Genomic DNA, 19,976 nt, shown 5'->3' with positions numbered 1-19,976 from the left:
CTTGTGTGTCTCCTGCTACTGCAGGCTGGAAACTCCATCTGCTCTGGCAGGTTTGTGTTCTCCATCCTACCACCAGGTGTGGCATAGCCAATTTGCAGGGACAAGGCTGTCATAATCACTTTCTTCAGACATTTGGTTGCAGCAGTATACCTAAGACACTACTCTACCTGGAATTTCCTATAAAAGAGAACTGCTGTGTATTTGCCATGTAAATATCACATCCTTTTAATAGAGGAAGTGGTGTTAATTGTCCTGCCCTAAGCAAAGTTCTGCATTCCTGCAGTTGCCACTGTGTACCAAGGCCTGATGGCACAATGGCTTCAGGTTCTGTGTCTATTGTAACAAAACGAGTTAAGAGACCTTTTCCTGGGTGTTGTGCTGCATTCCTCCTTCAGAAAGTTCAGCCAAGCCCAACTGCCACACCCTGCTCCTCAGCCCTTCTGCAGTCCCACTGATGTGATGGCCGGCAAGAAGAGACTGCTGCCCAGCTGGTGGAACAGGAAGCGTGGTGTTCCCTCAGCACTGTGCACACAAGCAGACATGCAGGTGCTGCTTGGCCCCCCTGAGTTTCACATTGCTGTAGAGAGGTGGAGCAGCACCTGTGAGGTCCTGCAGGTGCCCGGCAATACCTTCCACCATGGAAGCCTTGACTCCCAAGAACAGCACTGTGGTGGAACAGCTGGTGAAAGTCAGGGGGGACCAACCTCTCCCAGTGAAGAGAATTTAGGCATGTTTGTTACTGCTGTGTTTTAACATGCCCCACTTTCAAGTAAAATCCAGCTCCTTAATTTATGTCCAAAGAAATGTAGCCAAGTGCATGAAATTGGTCACATTTCAACTCCACTGTGAATGTCAACAAGTTGCCCAAATGCACCAGGGCCAGTTTTCCCACAATGCAGAGTTGAAATATCTGGAAGGCCTCAGAAGATGAGGAAGGAGGTTGAAATTGCACAGTTGGCACTGATAAATTAAAGGTGAACATGCATTACAGGAGCCCTTTTCAAGCATCTGCATGCACAGAGAGGTTGAGAGAGAAAAGATCTAGATAGAACCTTTGTGACTCATTCACACTTAAGCCAGAGGTACAGGAACAAATTCAAACCTTCCCCTATACTTTGCATAGAAGATCCCTTTACCACCTACAGCCAATATAAAAAAAACACTTAAAAAGGAAAGCCACAGCTTCAGAGCCTTTCATTTGACTTTTTAAACCAAACAACAAGGGCTACCTCTAAGCACTCTGAATTTGGTGATGCTCAAAGCAGGGGTATTCCCTGTAGAGTTGTGTCATCTCGTGCTTATTGCCTGGAAGAGAAACTTGTCCTGTCATTAATCAAACTGCAATTGCCAAGTATTTTAAGAGAAAATGGTGGCCGTAGTTGCTTTTTTTAATAGTTTTTTTTATGAAGCTTTTCAGGCATTCATGCCCTCAAAGAGCAAAAGACAGTTTATCAAATACACAAAGAACCAATTTCCCTCTGTTATATACATTATATACAATTGAGTGATCAGTTCCTTCATTGGGTTTTCCTTGTAAATGAGACTCTTCATTGTTGATGTGAATGAAGAATACCTTCCATAAAATACCCAGCCAGCTCCTCAGCTGCAGTGTAGCCTCAGTGTCAGCCACTGGAAACTCCACATGTAAAGCAGAACTAACTTCTGCTTTTAGTCTATCCCACTTAAACCATTTCATGACTAGCTTAAGGCTAATTTAAAAAAAAAAGCAGTTTTTTTAAAATTCTATTTTTTCTCTTGTCCATCTGTCCATTTTTATGGACATCACACAGTAGCAAGTGTCTCTTTTGAGCTCTTAGTCTCTGAGGGCTAGATTTTTGCAGTGTCTTGTCAAGGTAATCCATAGAGGTAAATAGAAATACACACCAGGAGAGCACCCAGGGAGAAGGTAACAGCTGAAAGGAGACAAAATAGTTTAAATAAATACATTCATATAAGAAACCTTCAGCAAGCCATGTAAATGATGATATCTGAATGATAGTATTGAAGTTACCCAAAACTAAAAAAGACAGCAGCCTATTGAGAAGTCACAGCATTTAGCTTCATCCTCTGTCACTGGGATGTCTTGAGTGTTTACAATCCCCACACAGTTCCAGTTGGTCTCATCAGCAAGAATGTCGTGGTGGTTGTTGTAAAAGAAGGACTGAAGTATCTCCTGCAGCCCCAGGTGCCATTTGTACAGGTTTACATTACAATCAACTTAATCACAGAAAGCCAGTGGATGTGATAAAGTAGCCTGTGATAACACCTTTTTTGCCTTTCCATGTCTAAACAGTGTTGTTTAGAAACTCTATTAATGAAGCTTTCACAGAAAGCTCATTAGTTCAGGTTTGATTTGTGTCAACTGTCAAGAAAACACTGCCCAAGTAAGTTTTTAAAGTTTTTTCATCCCTTGCTTTATGGTGCTCTTTTGTAGCCAAACACTGATTATGTTCTCCTTATGTGAACTTTCCGTAACTTTTGTCTCACTAGTATTACATAAAAAAGCTAATTTTCCCCCCATTTTCCCACACCATTTTTGGATTAAGGTAGGAAACCACCCACTAAACAGTGAAGGACTGAACAGGAGTGCTGGGCGCAGTATCAGACACAGATTTGACTGGGGATAAAATCCTTTGTGTAGCTGCAGAACAGCCCAGAGCCATCTACTGTTTCCTCTCAAAGACATTCACCACATCAGTCAGTCACAGCCCCAGCTGCTCTTTGACTTTCTCACATGGGGGTGTCCACAGCAGATGGGGAAAGCAAAAAGGTAATGCAGTAGTGGGCATAGCTCATCGGGGCTGTGTAAAGCCCTTGAAGAAATAGCTGAGGAATTAATTTGGCACTGGTTGTACTAAACCCAACAAGAAATAATAACCCATCAACACCTGTCCCAGGTTAACAGCTGTATCACTCACTAAACTGCATCAGAAAGTGATGCATAAACATAAAGCTGTTTAAACCAGAAATGTTCTTTCAGTTTGAAGTTGTAGATGCCTCTGAAAGAACAAAGCACCGATGCCTTTGAAAGCACAGTCATCAGGCACCTTTGTGCACCACAACAGAAAGGGACCGATGATGCATTAGTGCACAGGAGTCCTGGAGAAGACGTGAAGCTAAAACCAGAAAAACTGAGAGGGGGCATAAACGATGGCCTTGGTATGAGCTGTGTGCAGCAGGCTGGGCAGTCAGGGAACATGCACACCCATCAAATGAAAGGCAAAAAGGCACTTACTTATCTGGAGGCCAAAGAGGATGACTGATGCCACAGTAGAGAGAACAATGGCTGCTGCTGCAGAAAAGCCTTTCATGATGTTATCTGTGTATTTAACAACCACGGAGGTGTAGAGGCCACCCACGCTGGCCAGAACTGGGAAGAAGATTAAGGTGTTACCATAAGTACAGGTGCAGTAGGTTACTCTTGAAATGATGCATTTTACTCCACTAGTGTGCTCCTACTTTGGGCTACATTGTCCTAATTAATGATTAAACAGATCGTTCAGTGGAATGGGATGTCTGCGTGGCATCCAGTAAATAAGTTCTAACTCATTTAAAGATGATCTACTTGCAAGTCAATTATTTAGGCTGCTGTTTCAGCACTATTTTAAACTGATTAAATGAATAGCTTCCAAGAAAATGATACTTTTAAATAAAATCCTTCAAAACACAGTTGAGAGTGTGTCAGACTGAATTTGTAGCTTCCTGCAATCAGTTGTATCATTGTTAAAGAAGAAAAACAATGTCAAAAGACAAAAGCCACAAGATACTTACGGACAACAAACCAGACGTAGTATGTGTAGCCATAGAAAAACCCTTTCTCAAGAATTTTGGCTCCATCTGACATGTACACAACAAATAAATTCACCACAATCCCAGATAAATACAGCTGAATGTTCCTCACCCACAAGGAAGTATCTGAACTCTTTAACACCTTTTCAAAATAAACTCCTGAAAAAAACACGAAAAACAAAAACCCAAAAATATTTCGGTGAGAAGAATGATTGATGGTTATTGCATTTTAAAACCAGACAACCTCTTAGAACCAGCAAACTCTCAAGTTCACTGTCTGTGGAAGACCACTGCTGAACACCAATGATGGATCCAGGGTTGGTGCCTCACTCCTCAAGGCTCAACCCTTGTCCCGCTGAGAAGATGAAAAGGTATCCCATGGGAGTACTTCACTGAACTCAAGGGACATTTTCCACAACTCCTTTACATCTGTGTGAGTATGAATATGCTACAGCAAAGGGACTATGAATGTTCCTCTCTTACATTCTCAAGTACTTCCGATTTGTAACTAACTTAGCCCTATAAGGAGTTACTGTTGTCTCATAGACTCTTTTGTTAAATTGTTTCAATTAGGCTGTTACATTTAAGTACAGTTAAAACCTTCAGGCCTAAACCATTGGTCAAGTCAGGGGCTAAGTTTAGCAAGGGTATCTGCTTTGACTCAACGGGAAGGTCTCCCTCAATCCTGTTTATCCTTACCCTTTCTTATCTCTACCCTTTTTCAATCCACAGCCTCCATGAAAATAATTTTATGTTGATTTTAGTTTTAGATTTATTTTAGTCCGATTTTTCCCAGAGGGTAAGGGAGGAAGGGAGGATCTATATTACCTCAGTACTAAAACTGAAAACTCCTCAGGAGCTTTGTGCTGGCAGAGCACTTGGCAGAGCAGCTCCTTCTGAAACTACAGCTTCAGGGGATTACAAGAGCAAATGAAAACCGAGGCCTTCTGCTAATTGAAAATAGAGGTTGGTTTTGAGGAAGTGGAATTCATTTTAATCTAAAGCTCTAGCTCTCGATACCACATTGAAGAGCATTAATTTTATGCTTTGCATTACTCAAACTCCCCAAATACTTCTTCATTATTCTACTTTGGGAGGGAGACATTTGGCAAGGCCCTCACCACCTGCCTTTTTAACCATTGCTCACTCAATCGGGACTTTGCCAAGCTCTGGAATTTCCTCCACATTTCAAAACAAAGAGAGCAGTTTGCAGGACTCTTACCAGCCACTTCCATGACCTACTGGTGAGAGCCCTATTGACTAGAAGTTTATTGGTGATTAATATCACACACCATCCTTCATACAATATGAGAAAATAATATGGAACCAACAAAGTTGACACAAAGACCCGTGTGTTAGAAGCCCTAGGCACACACCCCTTCCCCCCCAAAAAAATTCCCCAAACTAGCTTAAAGGAAGGTCTTTCTACTATTTAATTAATTAAAAATGCAATTTATAATTTAATAGAATACAGTGAGTACTTATAGTGAATAAATGAGAAGGCAGATTTATATTTCAGGGGTTCAAATAATTATAAAACCAAGGAAATATTATATTATCTCATAAGAATATAAATTTTTGAAGTGTAAACAGCAACAAACTAGTATTGTTAGTGATTGCAGCCTTTAAAATAACCCAGAAAAATTACCTTGAGATTTCTGCCAAGAAAACCCAATGAGCACAACAAGGTGTAATCAACATATCAAAAATGTGGCTTGAATATGAACCATACTTGTAAATGTTATAAACTGAGAAAATGGTAGGCAAATCAATAAAACTATGCTTCTAGATTTGTGAATATACAATTCACAAATCCACTAGGCAAGAAGAAGGAAAGAATGGGGGCTGATTAGGGAAAATCTACTCCTCAAAACTGTTTTAAGTCACAAAGGATCTGCCACTAAATTATCCCACCAATACTTTTACAAGCCTTGTTGGGGCCCCAGATACTTGGAAATTATCACATTATCAGCAATTTGAAGAAAAAACTTCTTTTCCTTCTCTAACTGACAAACATATGCAACCTTTTTTTCATTTTGCTGGACTAACAAAACTCTCCGTAAAACATGGTTAGTTCAGAAACTGGAGGTCTAAAGGCAAAATAACTGCTTCATGTGAGCGTGGGAAGGAAGAACAGGAAGAGAATTTGAATAGAATTTATGTTTTCAACATGTAAAGCCCCAAGGGCACAAGGAGCTCTGTGGATGAAACACACAGTCCCTCCCAGCTGCCCCAGAGCTTCAGCTGTCAGCAAGGAAACCCAAGCTGCAATCCTTTTGCAGGAGAAGAAAGCCCTAAGTGTCTCACACTGCTCTGAATTTGCAGACCTTTGGAAGCACAGCTGTTGACCCACATTATCAGGGAAAGAAGGAGTTTTAGGAGACTCTGAAGGCTGTATTTTGTCTTGCAGCTTTGGAGCATCTATTTAAATGAGGAAATTCATAACCTTCCAGGAAAAGCTGACTGAGCTCTGCACAGTTTTATCTAGTATTTCTGCTTCAAAGTGCCTATTTTACTGAAATGACACCAAATAAGAATTACACTCTCCTCCTCTACCCACCAGGATGTTTTTCCACAAGTAATGAGCATCTACACACAGCACAAGATCATTCTTGCAAGATTTTCCAGTACTAGAGGTGGGTGATAGTACCTTGTTTTTTACAGAGGAGTGGGGAAGAATCCAGTTTACAGTCAGGGGAATATGCCCCTGTGAGCCAAATTTCAAATTAACAAGTAATTTGCATTTCTTTATTTCTGAACACCAGTTCACTTGTCCCAAAGTTTTGGTGTCCTTCTCCAGAAGCCAGAGAAAAAACTACGCTGAGGGGAGACACTGGTTGTAGAACAAAGCAAAAATAAATAAAACCAAAAATCCTTCACTGAGTTTATCCAGGCTTCCTGCTACTACTCTAACTCTCTGCCTTCCTCATGCTCCCTTTACATCCCAGTTAGATTTTCCACCTACAGAACTATGGCAATGTGTATTTCAAGGCTGAGCTGGTACAAGAACTGAGCGAGGAGCTCAGTTCCCCTTGTAAAAAAAATGCAAGTATTTCAAGTGATCACCAAAGGGGAGCTATTCACTGCAAAGTAAACTTTATAAAATTGATGTACATTAATTAAATGTACAGAGTGAGTCATTATGCTGCTCCCTACAGTCTTATTCACAGCATTTGAAAGACACTTCCAATTGCAAACCAGCCCTCTATGCTGCATCGTGTAAAACCAATGGTACATGCTCCTATCATTTGCTTGACAATGGGAATAATCATGTTATGAATCTGCCATAATTACCAAAAGTATAAGACAATTATGGGCAGAGGGAATAAACTATTAGAGGAAGGCCGTTAACAAATGTAGAATGTTCAGTTTTAAGCACTATGACTTCTCCAGTCCTTTAGATACAGCCCACATACAGAAATAATACTGTACCTGCAAATCCTGAACAAAACACTGCCACAGCAATCGCTCCAAACCCTAGCCATGGATTCTGCTCCACCTGCAACATCAACCATTATTTCAAAGAGGATACAACAATTTAGTCATTCACAATAATCAATTCCAGAGTGCTGTGGTTTAAATTCAGTCAGCAACTAAGCACCTCCCGGCTCCTCACTCATTCCCCGCAAGCTCCACAGTGGGGAGCAGAATTGAAAACAAAAGGTAAACTTTGTGGATTGATAAAAGCAGAGTTTAATAACTAAATCAAAATAAAAATTACTAATAATTCTACTATTACTAATAATTCTACTATTAACAAAAGGAGAGGTAGATATAAAACCCAAGAAAACGAAGTGATGCACAAAGTAACTGATCACCACCTGCTGACAGATGCCCAGTCCATCCTGCAGCAGTAATCAGCCCCCCTCCTGGCCAAATCCCCTGATTTTCCATAGTGGGTGCAACATTCTATGGTACAGCACATCACTTTGGCCAGTTCAGGTCAGCTGTCCTGCCCATGTTCCTCCCTGGATTCTTGTGCCCCTCCTCACTGGCACAGCAGGAGATACTGAAAAGACCTGGACTCAAGGTTAAGCACTACTGAGCCACAAAAAACCACCAGTATTACTAACATTGTTCTCATACTAAATCCAAAACACAGCACTGAACCAGCTACTAGGAAGAAATGTAATTCTATCCCAGTCAAAACCAGAGCACAGAGCTACTTCATTTACCAGAGCAAAATTATTAGCATTTCAGTGCAGTACCAGCTTGCTGATCTAGGGCTGTCCCTCACATCAGCTCAGTGTAGCTGTGTGGTGTTTCACTTTCTGTGGGTACTCCCACAGTGCTCAGAGGTACTGTCTACATGGCTGTGGCCAGTGCTCCCAGAGGCATGACCTACCTTTCCCACTAACGCAGCTGAGCAGCAGCTATGACCTAAGGAACAGAAGACACTTGTTTCTCCCTACAACGGTATTAGGTCAGTGCCTCTGAAGGGTGTGTTTAAATGACATACCCACATTACACTGGATTTTTGCTCCTAATTCTTCGCAGAGCTTTGATTCCAGGTTCTCTGTTCCAACAATTACAATGTTACCAAGGCCAACTGCTGGAAACAATCTATTACTTAGACACTCCTAGGATGGTGCATTAGATTATGATGGCTGTGGTAATTTATACTAATTGTAGCAATCCATTGCATTTCCAACAAGTGAGACCAGAGCCATAGCACAAGCCTGCCTGAGCTGGTACACAACAAAGGCGAAAGCCAAGGATCAAGGATCATTTATTCTTTATCTGCAGAGGGAAAATTTTAACTCTTACCTGTACTTTTGTAGCCTGAGCAGGCTCCCACTGAACAAGGGTAACGCCACCACACAGCATGAAGACCGAGAACCACTGCAACTTACTAAGGGTACGGTTCAGCATCAGGACTGTACATAAAGCTGTACAAGGGATCTTCAACTGGTAAGTCACCTAAAAAAGATGGGAATGTAGTGCAGAGGACATGGTTTTATAAACTCCTCCAAAAGAAGAAAATAAAATAGAAAATTCAACTACAGAATGACAGGTTTTTATATTCATTGATTTCCTACATATCCATCTCCAATTACAACAACATGAATTTGAAGGAACTCTAGCAGTGAGTGGCTTGGCTCAGAAAGCCAGAGCTCTGCAGCAGAGTGTATGCTCTGAACAGAACAAAGCACAGTTTCGCTTTTAACACTGAGGCTGAATAGAGCGCTGTGTGCCTGAAACATGTGCCGAATGAACCAGGAAAGAGAAATATATTTCCAGGTCTGTTACTGACAGAAACCTATATTACCTGGTAGACTGCAGCATCCAAGTTGCTAAGAGCCATGAACGCCATATTGTTTTGGAGAGCGTACACCACAGATGGAACACTTAATTTTAGCAATTCTTTAGCACTTCCAAATACATTTTCTTTTAAAGATGTTATTAGCTTTGTCAGACTTCCAGTTTCTCTGCAAAATAAAATATTTGTATAAGGGAGGGCATTCCTAAACTAGTATTTTAAAACAGAAATCAAATCAATGAGTCCCTTGAGAGGGCTGAAAATTTGTCTTCCACAATCAGTTGTACTTTCTGCTCATTAAAGAAAAAAAAGGTTAACTGACAAAAAACAAGTGAGGTTTTCAACAAGGCGAGAGAGACATTCTGGAATCAGGAAGTTAGATGCATTAAGGTGCAGCAGTGTATCAATATAGGCAGTGGAACAGAAGGCTCTTGTTCACATCTTCCCTTTTTTACTGGGTATTAATGTTTGTATGTGATGTCAAATGCCCATGATTTTCCATGGGAAAATTTAAACTAGGCCTCATAGTACAGTCAAAAACGGATTGTACCCTTGCACACTACTTACCTAGAAAAACCTCTCATTCCTCAGTCAGCCATGGGTTCCCATTCTCACTTGTGCTGTGGGAGATGCTGGACCAGCACCAGCACACACATGAAGAGGTCTGGCGGGTATGTAGGGGCTCCCTGTCTCTTGTCCCTGTCTTTGCATTTCACACCTCTCCAAGTAATTACAGTGTGTGACAGAGCAGGCAATGGGGAAGAATGTGTTGCTGCTGGCTGCTTTTGCAGTTTGCTACTCAGCTTTTCACAGCTGCCCTCCGTGTTACTGGTTCTCCCTTATCACTTGTACATCAATCTGACATTTGCTGCTTACTTGTTGCTGCTGTGCCAGTCCTCTTCCCAGTTCTCCCACGGCCCCCCTTTCCAATCTTCTTTCGCTTAGCACTGACAAATACCAACATCCAAAATCATTCCTGCCCCCTCCCACAGGCCTTTCAACTTGTAAACTGTACTGCTCTTCAATTTAACTCTCCTTGTGGTTCTATTACACATTTGTATGAATAAATAGCTTTAACTACCTTGTTTCAGCATATTTTCCTTTCCTGATAAACCACTGACTCTGTATTCCAGTTGTTCAGCTTTTCCTCTCTGAAGATTATAGACTTTACCCTGTCATGATCCTTCCATCTAAATTTCTCTCCTTCCTTGCCTTCCTCCCTACTTGCACCAAGCATATACTTTCTTTTCTTGTTTTATTTTCCCCTGTAGGGAGAGCAGCTGTTATAGAGGCAGCTGCAAGGGATTCTTTTTGTATTTTTCCGTAACAGAAAGCACACACAAAAAACCAGACATGTCTGGCCACAGGGAACAACCGTGACAAGAAAATCCATGGACAAATAGCACTTAAAGCGAAGTCTGCAATACAAGAAAGGGGAAGAGTTCATGCTACAGCTCACCATGGTTAACTGCACTAGATACAGAACTGTATAAAATGTTAGGAGTCATTGATATTATGGGCAAATTTTTGGTTTGTTCCAATTCTGAATGTGTTTATTACATTGTCTAGGATAAGATGTACAAGAAAATTGGGTAATACTCAAGTACAGCTGGACTAAAGTGCTTCTATCTCAAATGTCTAACTGAAAATAAAATTTATTTAGCAGAGACACAGCTCTACTCTATGAAAATAAGAAGTTAAAAAAATACCACACAGTAATGACTTCTTCTATTCATTGATACTAAGGTGGGCTGTCAATAATATTTAAAATAATTTAAAAATCTTATTTAAAATAATATTTAAACTGCTTCTGTTCCAGACCATGCTCAGTGAATTTGCTGATCACATTTTTAAAGTCACAGCAGCAATAATAACTTCTGCCTACTTTGACTTCAAGAACAAAATTTCAGCAATGAAGAATAACACGTGTCTAATAATCACCATCTTCCCCTTAGATTTTGAGAACAAGAAGATAAACTATCTAATAGTTCATCTGTGCAGTGGATGTGCTTTCTGAAGCATGCACATACCAAGAATCTCTAATTGTAAGTTGAATACAGTACATGGCCAAAAAATAACTTAAAGCAAACCTCCATGTACAGCTGATAATGCAAAACTAGGTGCCCAAAGAAGTCCGCTGCAAGATCAAATTGGAAAATAAAAAATTATCTAGCTTGAGTTCAGCTTTCTTGATGCTGATCTAGGTTTGAATTTTAAAACATAACCAATTTTCTTTGTAGAATGGTTTAGGTTGGAAGAGACCCTAAGACCATCTTGTTTCAATGTCCTGCCATGGGCAGGGACAACTTCCACTAGACCAGTTTGCTCCAAGCCCCATCCAGCCTGGTCTTGAACACTTCCAGGGACGGGGCATCCACCACATCTCAGGGCAGCCTGTTCCAGAGATTCACCACCCTCACACTGAAGAATTTATTCCTAATATCTAACCTAACCCTATTTTCTTTCACTTTAAAGCCATTTCCCCTTTCATAAATTCATTATCCCATTGACAAAGCTAATTTCTAGGTATGAAGAGGTGAGAGATACTAATAGCTATCAGTTGTGCAACAGAAAAACGCATTTGTTAGAAAAGCTGAAGTTAAAACTAGAGTTTGCAAAACAGCTCTGCTTTCCTTCATCCATTACTAAGTAGTTATCTACCAGCTAAGAATGTAGCAAATGCTATTACCAGATGGTGAACAGGACTTTAAATAAGCATTAGAAGTGGAGTATTTCAGTTAACAATTAGCACAGCTTAAACTATCATAAGCTTCTCTTTTGAAAGACAATTCATTCATTCAATATGCCCTCCAGGAGACCCCTTAAGAGTAAACAATGAAGGCATCATGTAATAATGTGTAAGAAAACAAATTTGGCAGCTGAACAGTGGGAGAGTTATACTCTAGTATCCTGTATATTGCAGTTACCAATGCTATCTCTTTCAAAAAGAAAAGGTACCCACACAAATATATACTGCTGTACAGTAAAAAAAAACAGGACTGGTTACTGAGCTACAAAGGCACCTTACCTTGGGTGAGACAAATTGGTTAGGATTTAAAACTGAAGGAAGCTGTAAAGGAGACACAGAAAGAAGCTGTGCTGGAATTGATGCTGTGCAGCATATTCATAAGTGATCTGAAAGGAGAGGTTACTAGAAAATTGGCAAATTTTGGACCCACCTGCATGCCAGACACACTACCAAGGACAGGTAAGCATGGCCTGATGAATGGTGTCTGCTGGTGTCCAACTCTTCCTCAGCTATGGAGAGAAAAACCCCACCATCTGACCAAATCAGAATAGCCATTATAACCTCCAAACAGCTTAGTGAATCTGATTCTTCCCATTTTAACTGGTAAATAAGGCTCAGGTGTCAATAAATGAGAAAGAACCATAGGAAATGGCCACCCCTATATACAGCAACCCTCTCTCATCTAGTTTTGGGCACCTGGCAAAAAGGTGCAAGTAGTTCTTGGATGGCACAAGCTCAAGCATGGCATCAACTTCATGAAAAAGCTGCCTCAGAGCAGCCTCAGAGAAATGAGCAAAATCCTTAGGAAAGGAACTGAGGCCAAGAGAGAAAACACCTTTACCCCATGCAGCTCTGGATCCTGTTTCAAAAGGGATATATCAATACTGGAAATGCTCTAAGGATGGGTACTATGATGATCCCAGAAAAATTAAACTAGGGCTTCTGGCTTAGAAAATAAATTAGTGATGAAAACACAGATCTGTAGAGTTACAAAAAGCAAGAGGAAGGAGGAAAGATTATTAATCCTATTTGTCAACACAAGACAACAGGATCCGTAAGTTTCTGCCACCAGCTAAGGAAAGTTCAGCCCACACTTTACCCCTTGGCTACACTTCAATTCTACACATCCTCTGCTGACAAAGGGAAGACAATGGGCTACAGAGACTTTCTGCTGTGCAGGACTGTTCTAAAAACATCAACATGCTAAGACTTCTTTCTGAGTTAAAAGTAATTTAGTTTTTAATTATTTCAAGTAAAAAGACCATTCATACATTTAATGAACAAAATATTACAGACCTTTAACAGAAGGGATTGCTTACCCTGCTGCACTAGGTGTACTATAAACAGCCTGGGTCTCAGGTGCACAAGATTTGACAAATTACACACATAGGTGAGGCTATCCAGAGGCAGCCCTCTACCCTCACTATTGGGAAGCATGGGCTGCTACAGCCTCCAGAGAGCCAGTGGGATCCTCATTGGTTACAACAGTGAGAACCACAGCAGAACCATGTGTCAGCAGAGTCATTTCTACCAGCATTTTGTGCTGACAGAGAAGTCCAGGGTGCATGTAAAGAAAAACAGAAATTCCCCACTGGTCTCATCTCCCTTCTCTAACACATTCCATTTAATGAAAGTTTAAAAAAAAGGCAGTTTGTCACAGTTGCCTTAGCAAATTCAAATATTGCCTCCCTTCTAAAGCAAGTAAAATGCCATTTGTGTGTTAAGAGGAAAAGAGTTGATGAAAATCTGAAGTATATCATGTGACTCCATGATCCTCTAGCACATAACAGCCAGCCTTCTGATGTACCACAAGCCACAAAGAGAGACAGAGACCTTAAAAGTACAAATTCTACCACAGCAGCAAGAACTGGGCTTTGGAAAAGTCCAGAATATAAAGATTCTTCCCAGGAAGGATGTAGCACAGAGAAGCTGAGAGAAAAGGCCGCAGACTGATAACCTCCCTACTTGAGATGCTCATGCATGGACTAAAGTTCTAGTTCTTAGCAGCAGTCTGGGATTACAGAAGCTAAAATTTTTTGATCACAGTCTTTCAGCATCGGTTTGTGGATTATTAGAGACAGCAAAATGTCTGTCTGTTACATTGTTTGGGAAAATTTATTCGTAGAACATTAGAATTTTATGTAACTCAGCAGATGATGGCTCGCAGCAGATGAAGAAAGTCCAACTTTCATCTACACCAACATCTTAAAGACTAAAACATCATGGATAATCCACGCTGACACTGTGAACTGATCCCAAAGTATACAAAAATAGAAAATATGTAGAAAGGATACACCTGAATATTGTGCTGTATACAAAGCAGTTTCAGTTGATGAGGACGCACAAGCTCTAACCTGCTCTAAAATTACCCTTCCACAGCACCATTATCCAGCCACATTCTCAAACATACCTGCACTTCAGGACCCGAGAATCTGAGGTTAGAAGCAAGGACTGGTTTTCAAAACAATGATCAGCACTCCCACACTTACTTAGCCAGGATGCCCACGCTCAGGAACAACTTGATAACTTCAGTGACACACACAGCTGTCGTTGAAAAGTAGAGCTCTGTCTCCACTGTCCTGGTGTACCGCAGCGCCACTGTGTACGTGGCAGCAACCAGGGTCATCACCGTGAGGCAGTACAGCTTGAACAGTAAGCTGACATTTTCTGAAACAAAACAGAGGACTCAGTGTGACCCCCATTTTAATTTAAGAACTCAGTGTGTTCTCCAGCTGGAGGGATGCATCAAACACCACTGTGTCAGCAGACAATAATTACAATGTTAGGAAACACTTTCCATAAAAAAATTTGGTTAAATTTTACAGCCTTCTCAAAGAAGCTTGTACAGAAACTCCATATGTTTGAAAATGAGATGCTCTCTTGCCCTTGTAATCATCCTTCATTCTAGAAAAAAGTAATCATACATTAATATTTATCTAATAACAATCAAAAAGTCTTTCTGTGCTTTCCTGCTCTTTAGCTGACAGTAGGTGCTTGCTCTGAAATGGCAGCTGATCCTCTTCATGTAATATACTGAACTCTGACACAAAGAGTGTTGGCGGACTAGCAAAAGCAAAAAGAGAGGAGAAGTTCAGTATAAACAAAGAAATCTAGCAAATCTTAATAAAAAGGCAGCATTTCCATCAGCCCTATTTTCAACCTAAGTTAGTAAAAAAAGAAGATTTTACTCTGAATGGTGATGGGACTTCACACAAAGGGCTTTCTTAAAAAATTCCCTGTAGAAAGGCCTAAGGTTAAGGCTCTTCCAGTAAATTAAACCACACAAGGTGTATCGTTTGTGCTATCCCCTCTGTCTTCCCCATTGATATACTCTTACAACAGCAGCAATACTTGTAACAATTTTGACCTGGACCAACTACTACCCTGCAAAATTTTGGAGTTAGCCTGTCCAAGGTCTCCTGGAACAAGGCAGATTTTCATCCATCTGCACTCCTCTAAGGCCTGAATGCACACTCCAGTGCATTCCCAGGTCAGGGAATGGCTAAGCCTGCATCTGAACCAGCTAAGAAAACAGCACACAGCTCCAAATGGGATTTCTCTGCCCAAAGGCAAGACCCAACACAAGACATCAGCAAATGTGGGGCTTCTACAAAATCCTTTTTCAAACTGGTAGATTGTTATGTTTGGCATCTCCCTGGTGGGTATTGGTCATTCAGCAGCACCTTTGGGGCCACTGTCATGTTCTACATAACCTAAAGAAATGTGTTTTAATTGGTGTAAGTTTGCGTTCCTCTGCTGATTAGGAAACGAGATACAGGATAAGTAGTTTTGTAATAACTTTGTTCATTTAATAAAGGAATGAGCTGCTAAATCCAGTGAGACCAATGCTTAGGTTCATGTTTCTTTCAAGCCAGAGATGTCTTCAATTGCATAACATTTCTGCAAGGTACAGTTAATACCTCCTGCCACTGCAATCATTTAAATGAGCTACTTCCTTATAGATAAAAATCTTACTCATGTCAGTAACCACTTTTAAAAGGTAGAGCCAATTAGTTTTTGGACTAACAATGCTTAGAAGAGACTTACAAGCTGTAACCCACTTTTAAATTAAATTTGGACTGTGGAGAGGAAATACAAGGGCATAACAACCAGGAAATATAACCCCATCTGGTATGTATTTGAAATTATGTTTCAGTGCTGACAGAAATTATATTAATGCTGTAATTTGACACACAAAGTTTTTAAGTCTATGCACCACCAAACTACAGCTAAACTTAATGCTTGCCTCTAGTAACTACTCTTTAAACAAAACAAAAAAAAAGCCCCAATTTGGCAATGGTTTGGAAACTTGGGTAAACCAAAGGCAGCAAGACATAACAAATCTAGTATCTAGACTAGATAGTTCCAGCATTATGTAAAAAGGTATTTGTAGTTTTTTTTCAGCCTGGATATTTCTTCAGCCTGGCTCCCATGTCTGCATCAGTACCAGTGCAGCGTGGAGAGCAGAAGAAAGCACAGCTGGGGCACACATAACTTCTGCTGATAAATCCGAACTTACACCTGCTGAAGAGCAGGAAGAGCTTTTGTTTTTTTTTTTCCAGTAAATCCCACCTGGTTGAAGTGATTTCTGGCAAAAAGGAACCAGACAGGCCAAAAGCCTCAGGATAAAAGTGCAGGCCTCCCACACATCTCCACAGCTCATCTAAGGTCTCCACCAGGGCTCCTGGAAGGCAGCCCCGGGCCAAGCCTGGCATGGGAGCACAGCCCGCTGCCAGCCAGGTTATCCAGGGTGGCGGGCGCCTGGCACACACTGCTGGGAGCCTCCTGCCCCTCACCCTGCCAGGCGCTGCCAAGCCACTGCCGGAGCTGGGGAGCCCTGGGCAAGGCCCTCCATGGGGGAGAGGGAAGAGGGGCAGGTGGCACCGTCCTGGCGGATTTAAGCCCTCCTGGCTTGCCCGAGGTTCTGGCTTCGGGACCGTGCGGGCTCTGGCCTCGTTGTACACAGAATCCCTGAGAATCCGGGAATCAGTTAGGTTGGGAAAGACCTCTGGTGTCATCGAGTCTGTCCTATGACCGAACGCCACCAAGTGAACTACACCGTGCCCCGAAGTGCCACATCCAGTCTTTCCTTAAACATCTCCAGGGATGGTGACTCCACCGCCTTCCTAGGCAGTCCATTCCAGCAACTAATCATCACTTCTGTGAAGAAATTCCTCCTAATGTCTAACCTAAACACACTCCAATATGCACCTGGGTGCGGCGGCGTTTCCAGGGACACCTGCGGCGCCCCCAGGGTGGGAGCAGGGGATGTCCGTGTGCATTGACCGCCTGCGCCCCGGGCTAAGCCCCAAAGATGCTGCGCCACGGTCAGACGCTCCCAGAGGGGAACTGGTGGCGGGGAAGACGCGACTGTGGCTGATCCTAAAGACGGAGGCGTTCCGGGGACCCGGCAAGCCCCGTACCGGGAGTACCCGCCGCCCACACGCCGGGGACGCAGCGGTGCCACACCGCGGGGAGAAGCTCCCGGGCGGCGGGAGGAGAGCGGGAGGGCGGGAAGGCAGGCGGGGAGAGCCCCTCCCCAGCGCGACCCCGCGGCCCCGCGTAGCCCCTTCCCCCCCTTCGCTCCCGCTGTGGTGGCGTCCGGTGCCACAGCCCCAGCGGGGAGGACAGTTCCACTCCTTCTGGCAGGGGGGAGGCAGGGGGAGTCTGCGCGCGGGTCGCGTTTCCTCTTGGGAAAACGGGTGGAAATTGTCCTCGTTCTCCGGCCGTGCTCCCACCGGGAGCCGCGGGACCCGCCGGGCGCCCCGCGCCGCCGCCCTTACCTTTCGCAGGCGTCATGGTGCTCGCCGAAGGCTCCAGGACCGCCGGGCCGGGGCCGCCCGCCGTGCCCCGCCGCTCCTCCCATCGCACCATAGAGTGCGGCGCGGCCGCCCAGAGCGCCCCGCCGCCCGCGCCGAACCATCGAGTCGAGCTCCGTCCCGCCTGGACATCCTGGAGAGCATCCTGCTCCACCGGCCGCATTTCGGAACTGTTTCATTGGCAGCAAACATCCAGGAATCTCACACACGTCTTTCTCATCGCCAGGAGCAAGCTCGTAGCCACCGACACGTTTCTGCCGCGAGAAAAACCGAGACGGAGGTTACAATTGTATTCCCCAGTATTTTACGGCACTGCAGTACCTCCGCCAGTGGAAAGTAACAAAGTAGGATAAAATGAAATTTCGGTCATCGGTTTCCTTTTAAATAAAATGTATTTCTGGATTCTTGAAATACCAGTTTGTTGGTAAGAACTGTAAAATAAAAGCCTCAAAGCAAATGATGATAATATAGAGAGATCACAGCAATAATAAAGCAGCAACAGGGTATTTTTCTCTGGAAAAAAAAAAAAAAAAAAGAGATGCAGCTAGTAATTGCATTGATTTTTAATTAATAAATCTAATCATTGGTGCCCGCTCATAATTTAATAACATGGAGGAGCAGCACATCTAGCTGCTACTGATTAGTTTATTTTCCCAAAAGAGAAAATCACATAGTCAAAAACGGTTTAGCAAAGTTCTTGCTTAGTACTCCACTCACACTCCTTTGGGCTTTTTTTAATAATGCTTTGGTGATTTGTCCCTGTTGTGTAACTTTAAAAAGTGAAGCCAGATACCTTGAAAAACAAGAGAATGCTATCCCGCACAATGCCACAGAAAAATCACTCAGCAGCTTGAATCTTCGAGCTTCATTGTCACAAGCTTGTCTAGCTACGAGCCAGGAAACCACACTGCATCACAATGCACACACAAAAAAAAGAGATTTAGAAACCTTAACACGCCCTATGCATAGTTGTGCATCTGGACATTGTGCAGATAGCAGCTTGAGGAAGTCTTTATTGTCATCAAAAGAATCTGTTTTACAGTACCCCATTTCCATTTGAGAAGATGTTTCATCCTGGAGCTCAAATAATTCAGGTTTTCACAAACAGAAATACCATCTGCAGTTGCATTGATCAAACCTGGCATATATTTCTTTGCCACAATGACATAAAGCTAAAAACTTTTTCTCTGTTGTGCTTTAGTTTCTCAAACATAAGCAAAACAGAGCTTTAAGAAAGGTCCCCTGAAGTCATGTTCCTATGGTTTGCAGTGTGCTCACCAGTACACTGTTTAGCCAAGAAATTGCTAGAGACATAAAAGGGTGCCAGAACCACCCAAGAGAGATGCCCTCTTCTCAACCTCCCAGCCTTGGTCTACACTCACTGGGTTGGGTTAACACCAGCACAAACAGACAGGCCCAAGGACCCAGACTGGTTTCATTTTGTTGGTTTTGCCTTCTTGACAATTCTGCTCTAAGGCTGGAGCTGTGACCTTTGAGTGACGCTGCTGGGGTAAGTTTTTTCATTTAAAGACAGTATTTCAACAAGCAATTGTTGCATTCAAACTTCAGTAAAATCCCAGAATGCTACATATTTAAATGTTGGAAGTAAAAGTCCTTGGGAACATCTTGATTCTAAATTGCTATTTAAAATCTGTGCTTCAGGCTTATCACTTCTGTCACTTAATGCCAGTCAGCAGTCCCAACAGATAAGATAAATGAAATAGACCAACTGTTCCTGGAATCAACAGACACAGCAAAATCTTTAGTATCTAAATTCAGATGTATTCGGGGATTTTTATATACACATTCAAGATGTGTCTTCAGGTTTCTCATTTTCACTTAGGTTTCATCCAGTGGTCTTGTTAAGTCTACCGTGACCACATGAGTAGTGGGAGATGATCCTCCTCGGAGACCTTTCAAGAAAATTTGGGGTTTGGGTACATTGCTTGAGTTGTCATGCTTAGTCTGGGTGCCAACATCTTTTGGCAAGTACACTTGGGTGAAGTTCTCTCTTCTCATGTGGCTGAGATCAGTCTGCATGGCATGAGTTAACTTGCGGCGCAAGTTGGCCTAAAGAGACAAAAAGAATCAGATTAAGCAAAACTTTGTTTGAACATTTTAACTCCAGTATATACTCCGGAGTGTTTGTCTATTTTACATCCGTGGGCTTCACAAACCTGGAACATGGCCCACCTTACCCTCCTGACAATACACAGTTGTGACTGTGATTTGGTAAATCCTGATCTAACAGGATGTGTGAACAGCTCTTTAGGTATCCCACACAATTTTAAATCAGTCTCTTAATAATTTCATACCACTGGTCATTGTCCTTCAAATTTTGTTAAATGCTTCACCTTTG

General features: G+C 42.3%; 2 protein-coding genes across 3 annotated transcripts in view; both read right to left on the bottom strand.

The window, feature by feature from the left end:
• Positions 1–1,354: 1,354 nt before the first annotated feature.
• SLC35A1 (solute carrier family 35 member A1) lies at positions 1,355–19,435 on the bottom strand. Of its 2 annotated transcripts, none has more exons than XM_068184010.1 (9): positions 19,421–19,435; positions 17,582–17,871; positions 14,288–14,465; positions 9,059–9,218; positions 8,557–8,709; positions 7,222–7,288; positions 3,772–3,948; positions 3,236–3,370; positions 1,355–1,913 (listed from the first exon to the last, which is right to left on the bottom strand). In XM_068184010.1, the coding sequence occupies exons 2-9, from the start codon at positions 17,778–17,780 to the stop codon at positions 1,849–1,851; spliced, it is 1,134 nt and encodes a 377-aa protein (XP_068040111.1). In that variant the 5' UTR covers positions 17,781–17,871; positions 19,421–19,435; the 3' UTR covers positions 1,355–1,848. The 2 variants fall into 2 exon arrangements, with proteins under 2 accessions (XP_068040111.1, XP_068040110.1); XM_068184009.1 differs by lacking the exon at positions 19,421–19,435 and adding an exon at positions 18,411–18,548.
• CFAP206 (cilia and flagella associated protein 206) overlaps positions 18,601–19,976 on the bottom strand; it is a 15,464-nt gene continuing 14,088 nt past the window's right edge. The window contains exon 12 of the mRNA XM_068184005.1: positions 18,601–19,687. Coding sequence (XP_068040106.1) covers positions 19,457–19,687 — 231 coding nt within the window. The 3' untranslated portion in view covers positions 18,601–19,456. The remainder of the gene's footprint in view (positions 19,688–19,976) is intronic.

The sequence above is a fragment of the Anomalospiza imberbis genome, chromosome 3, assembly GCF_031753505.1.
Source record: "Anomalospiza imberbis isolate Cuckoo-Finch-1a 21T00152 chromosome 3, ASM3175350v1, whole genome shotgun sequence".
Lineage (NCBI taxonomy): Eukaryota > Metazoa > Chordata > Aves > Passeriformes > Viduidae > Anomalospiza > Anomalospiza imberbis.
The sequence above is the reverse complement of the archived record's forward strand: the minus strand, read 5'-3'. Positions and strand labels throughout refer to the sequence as shown.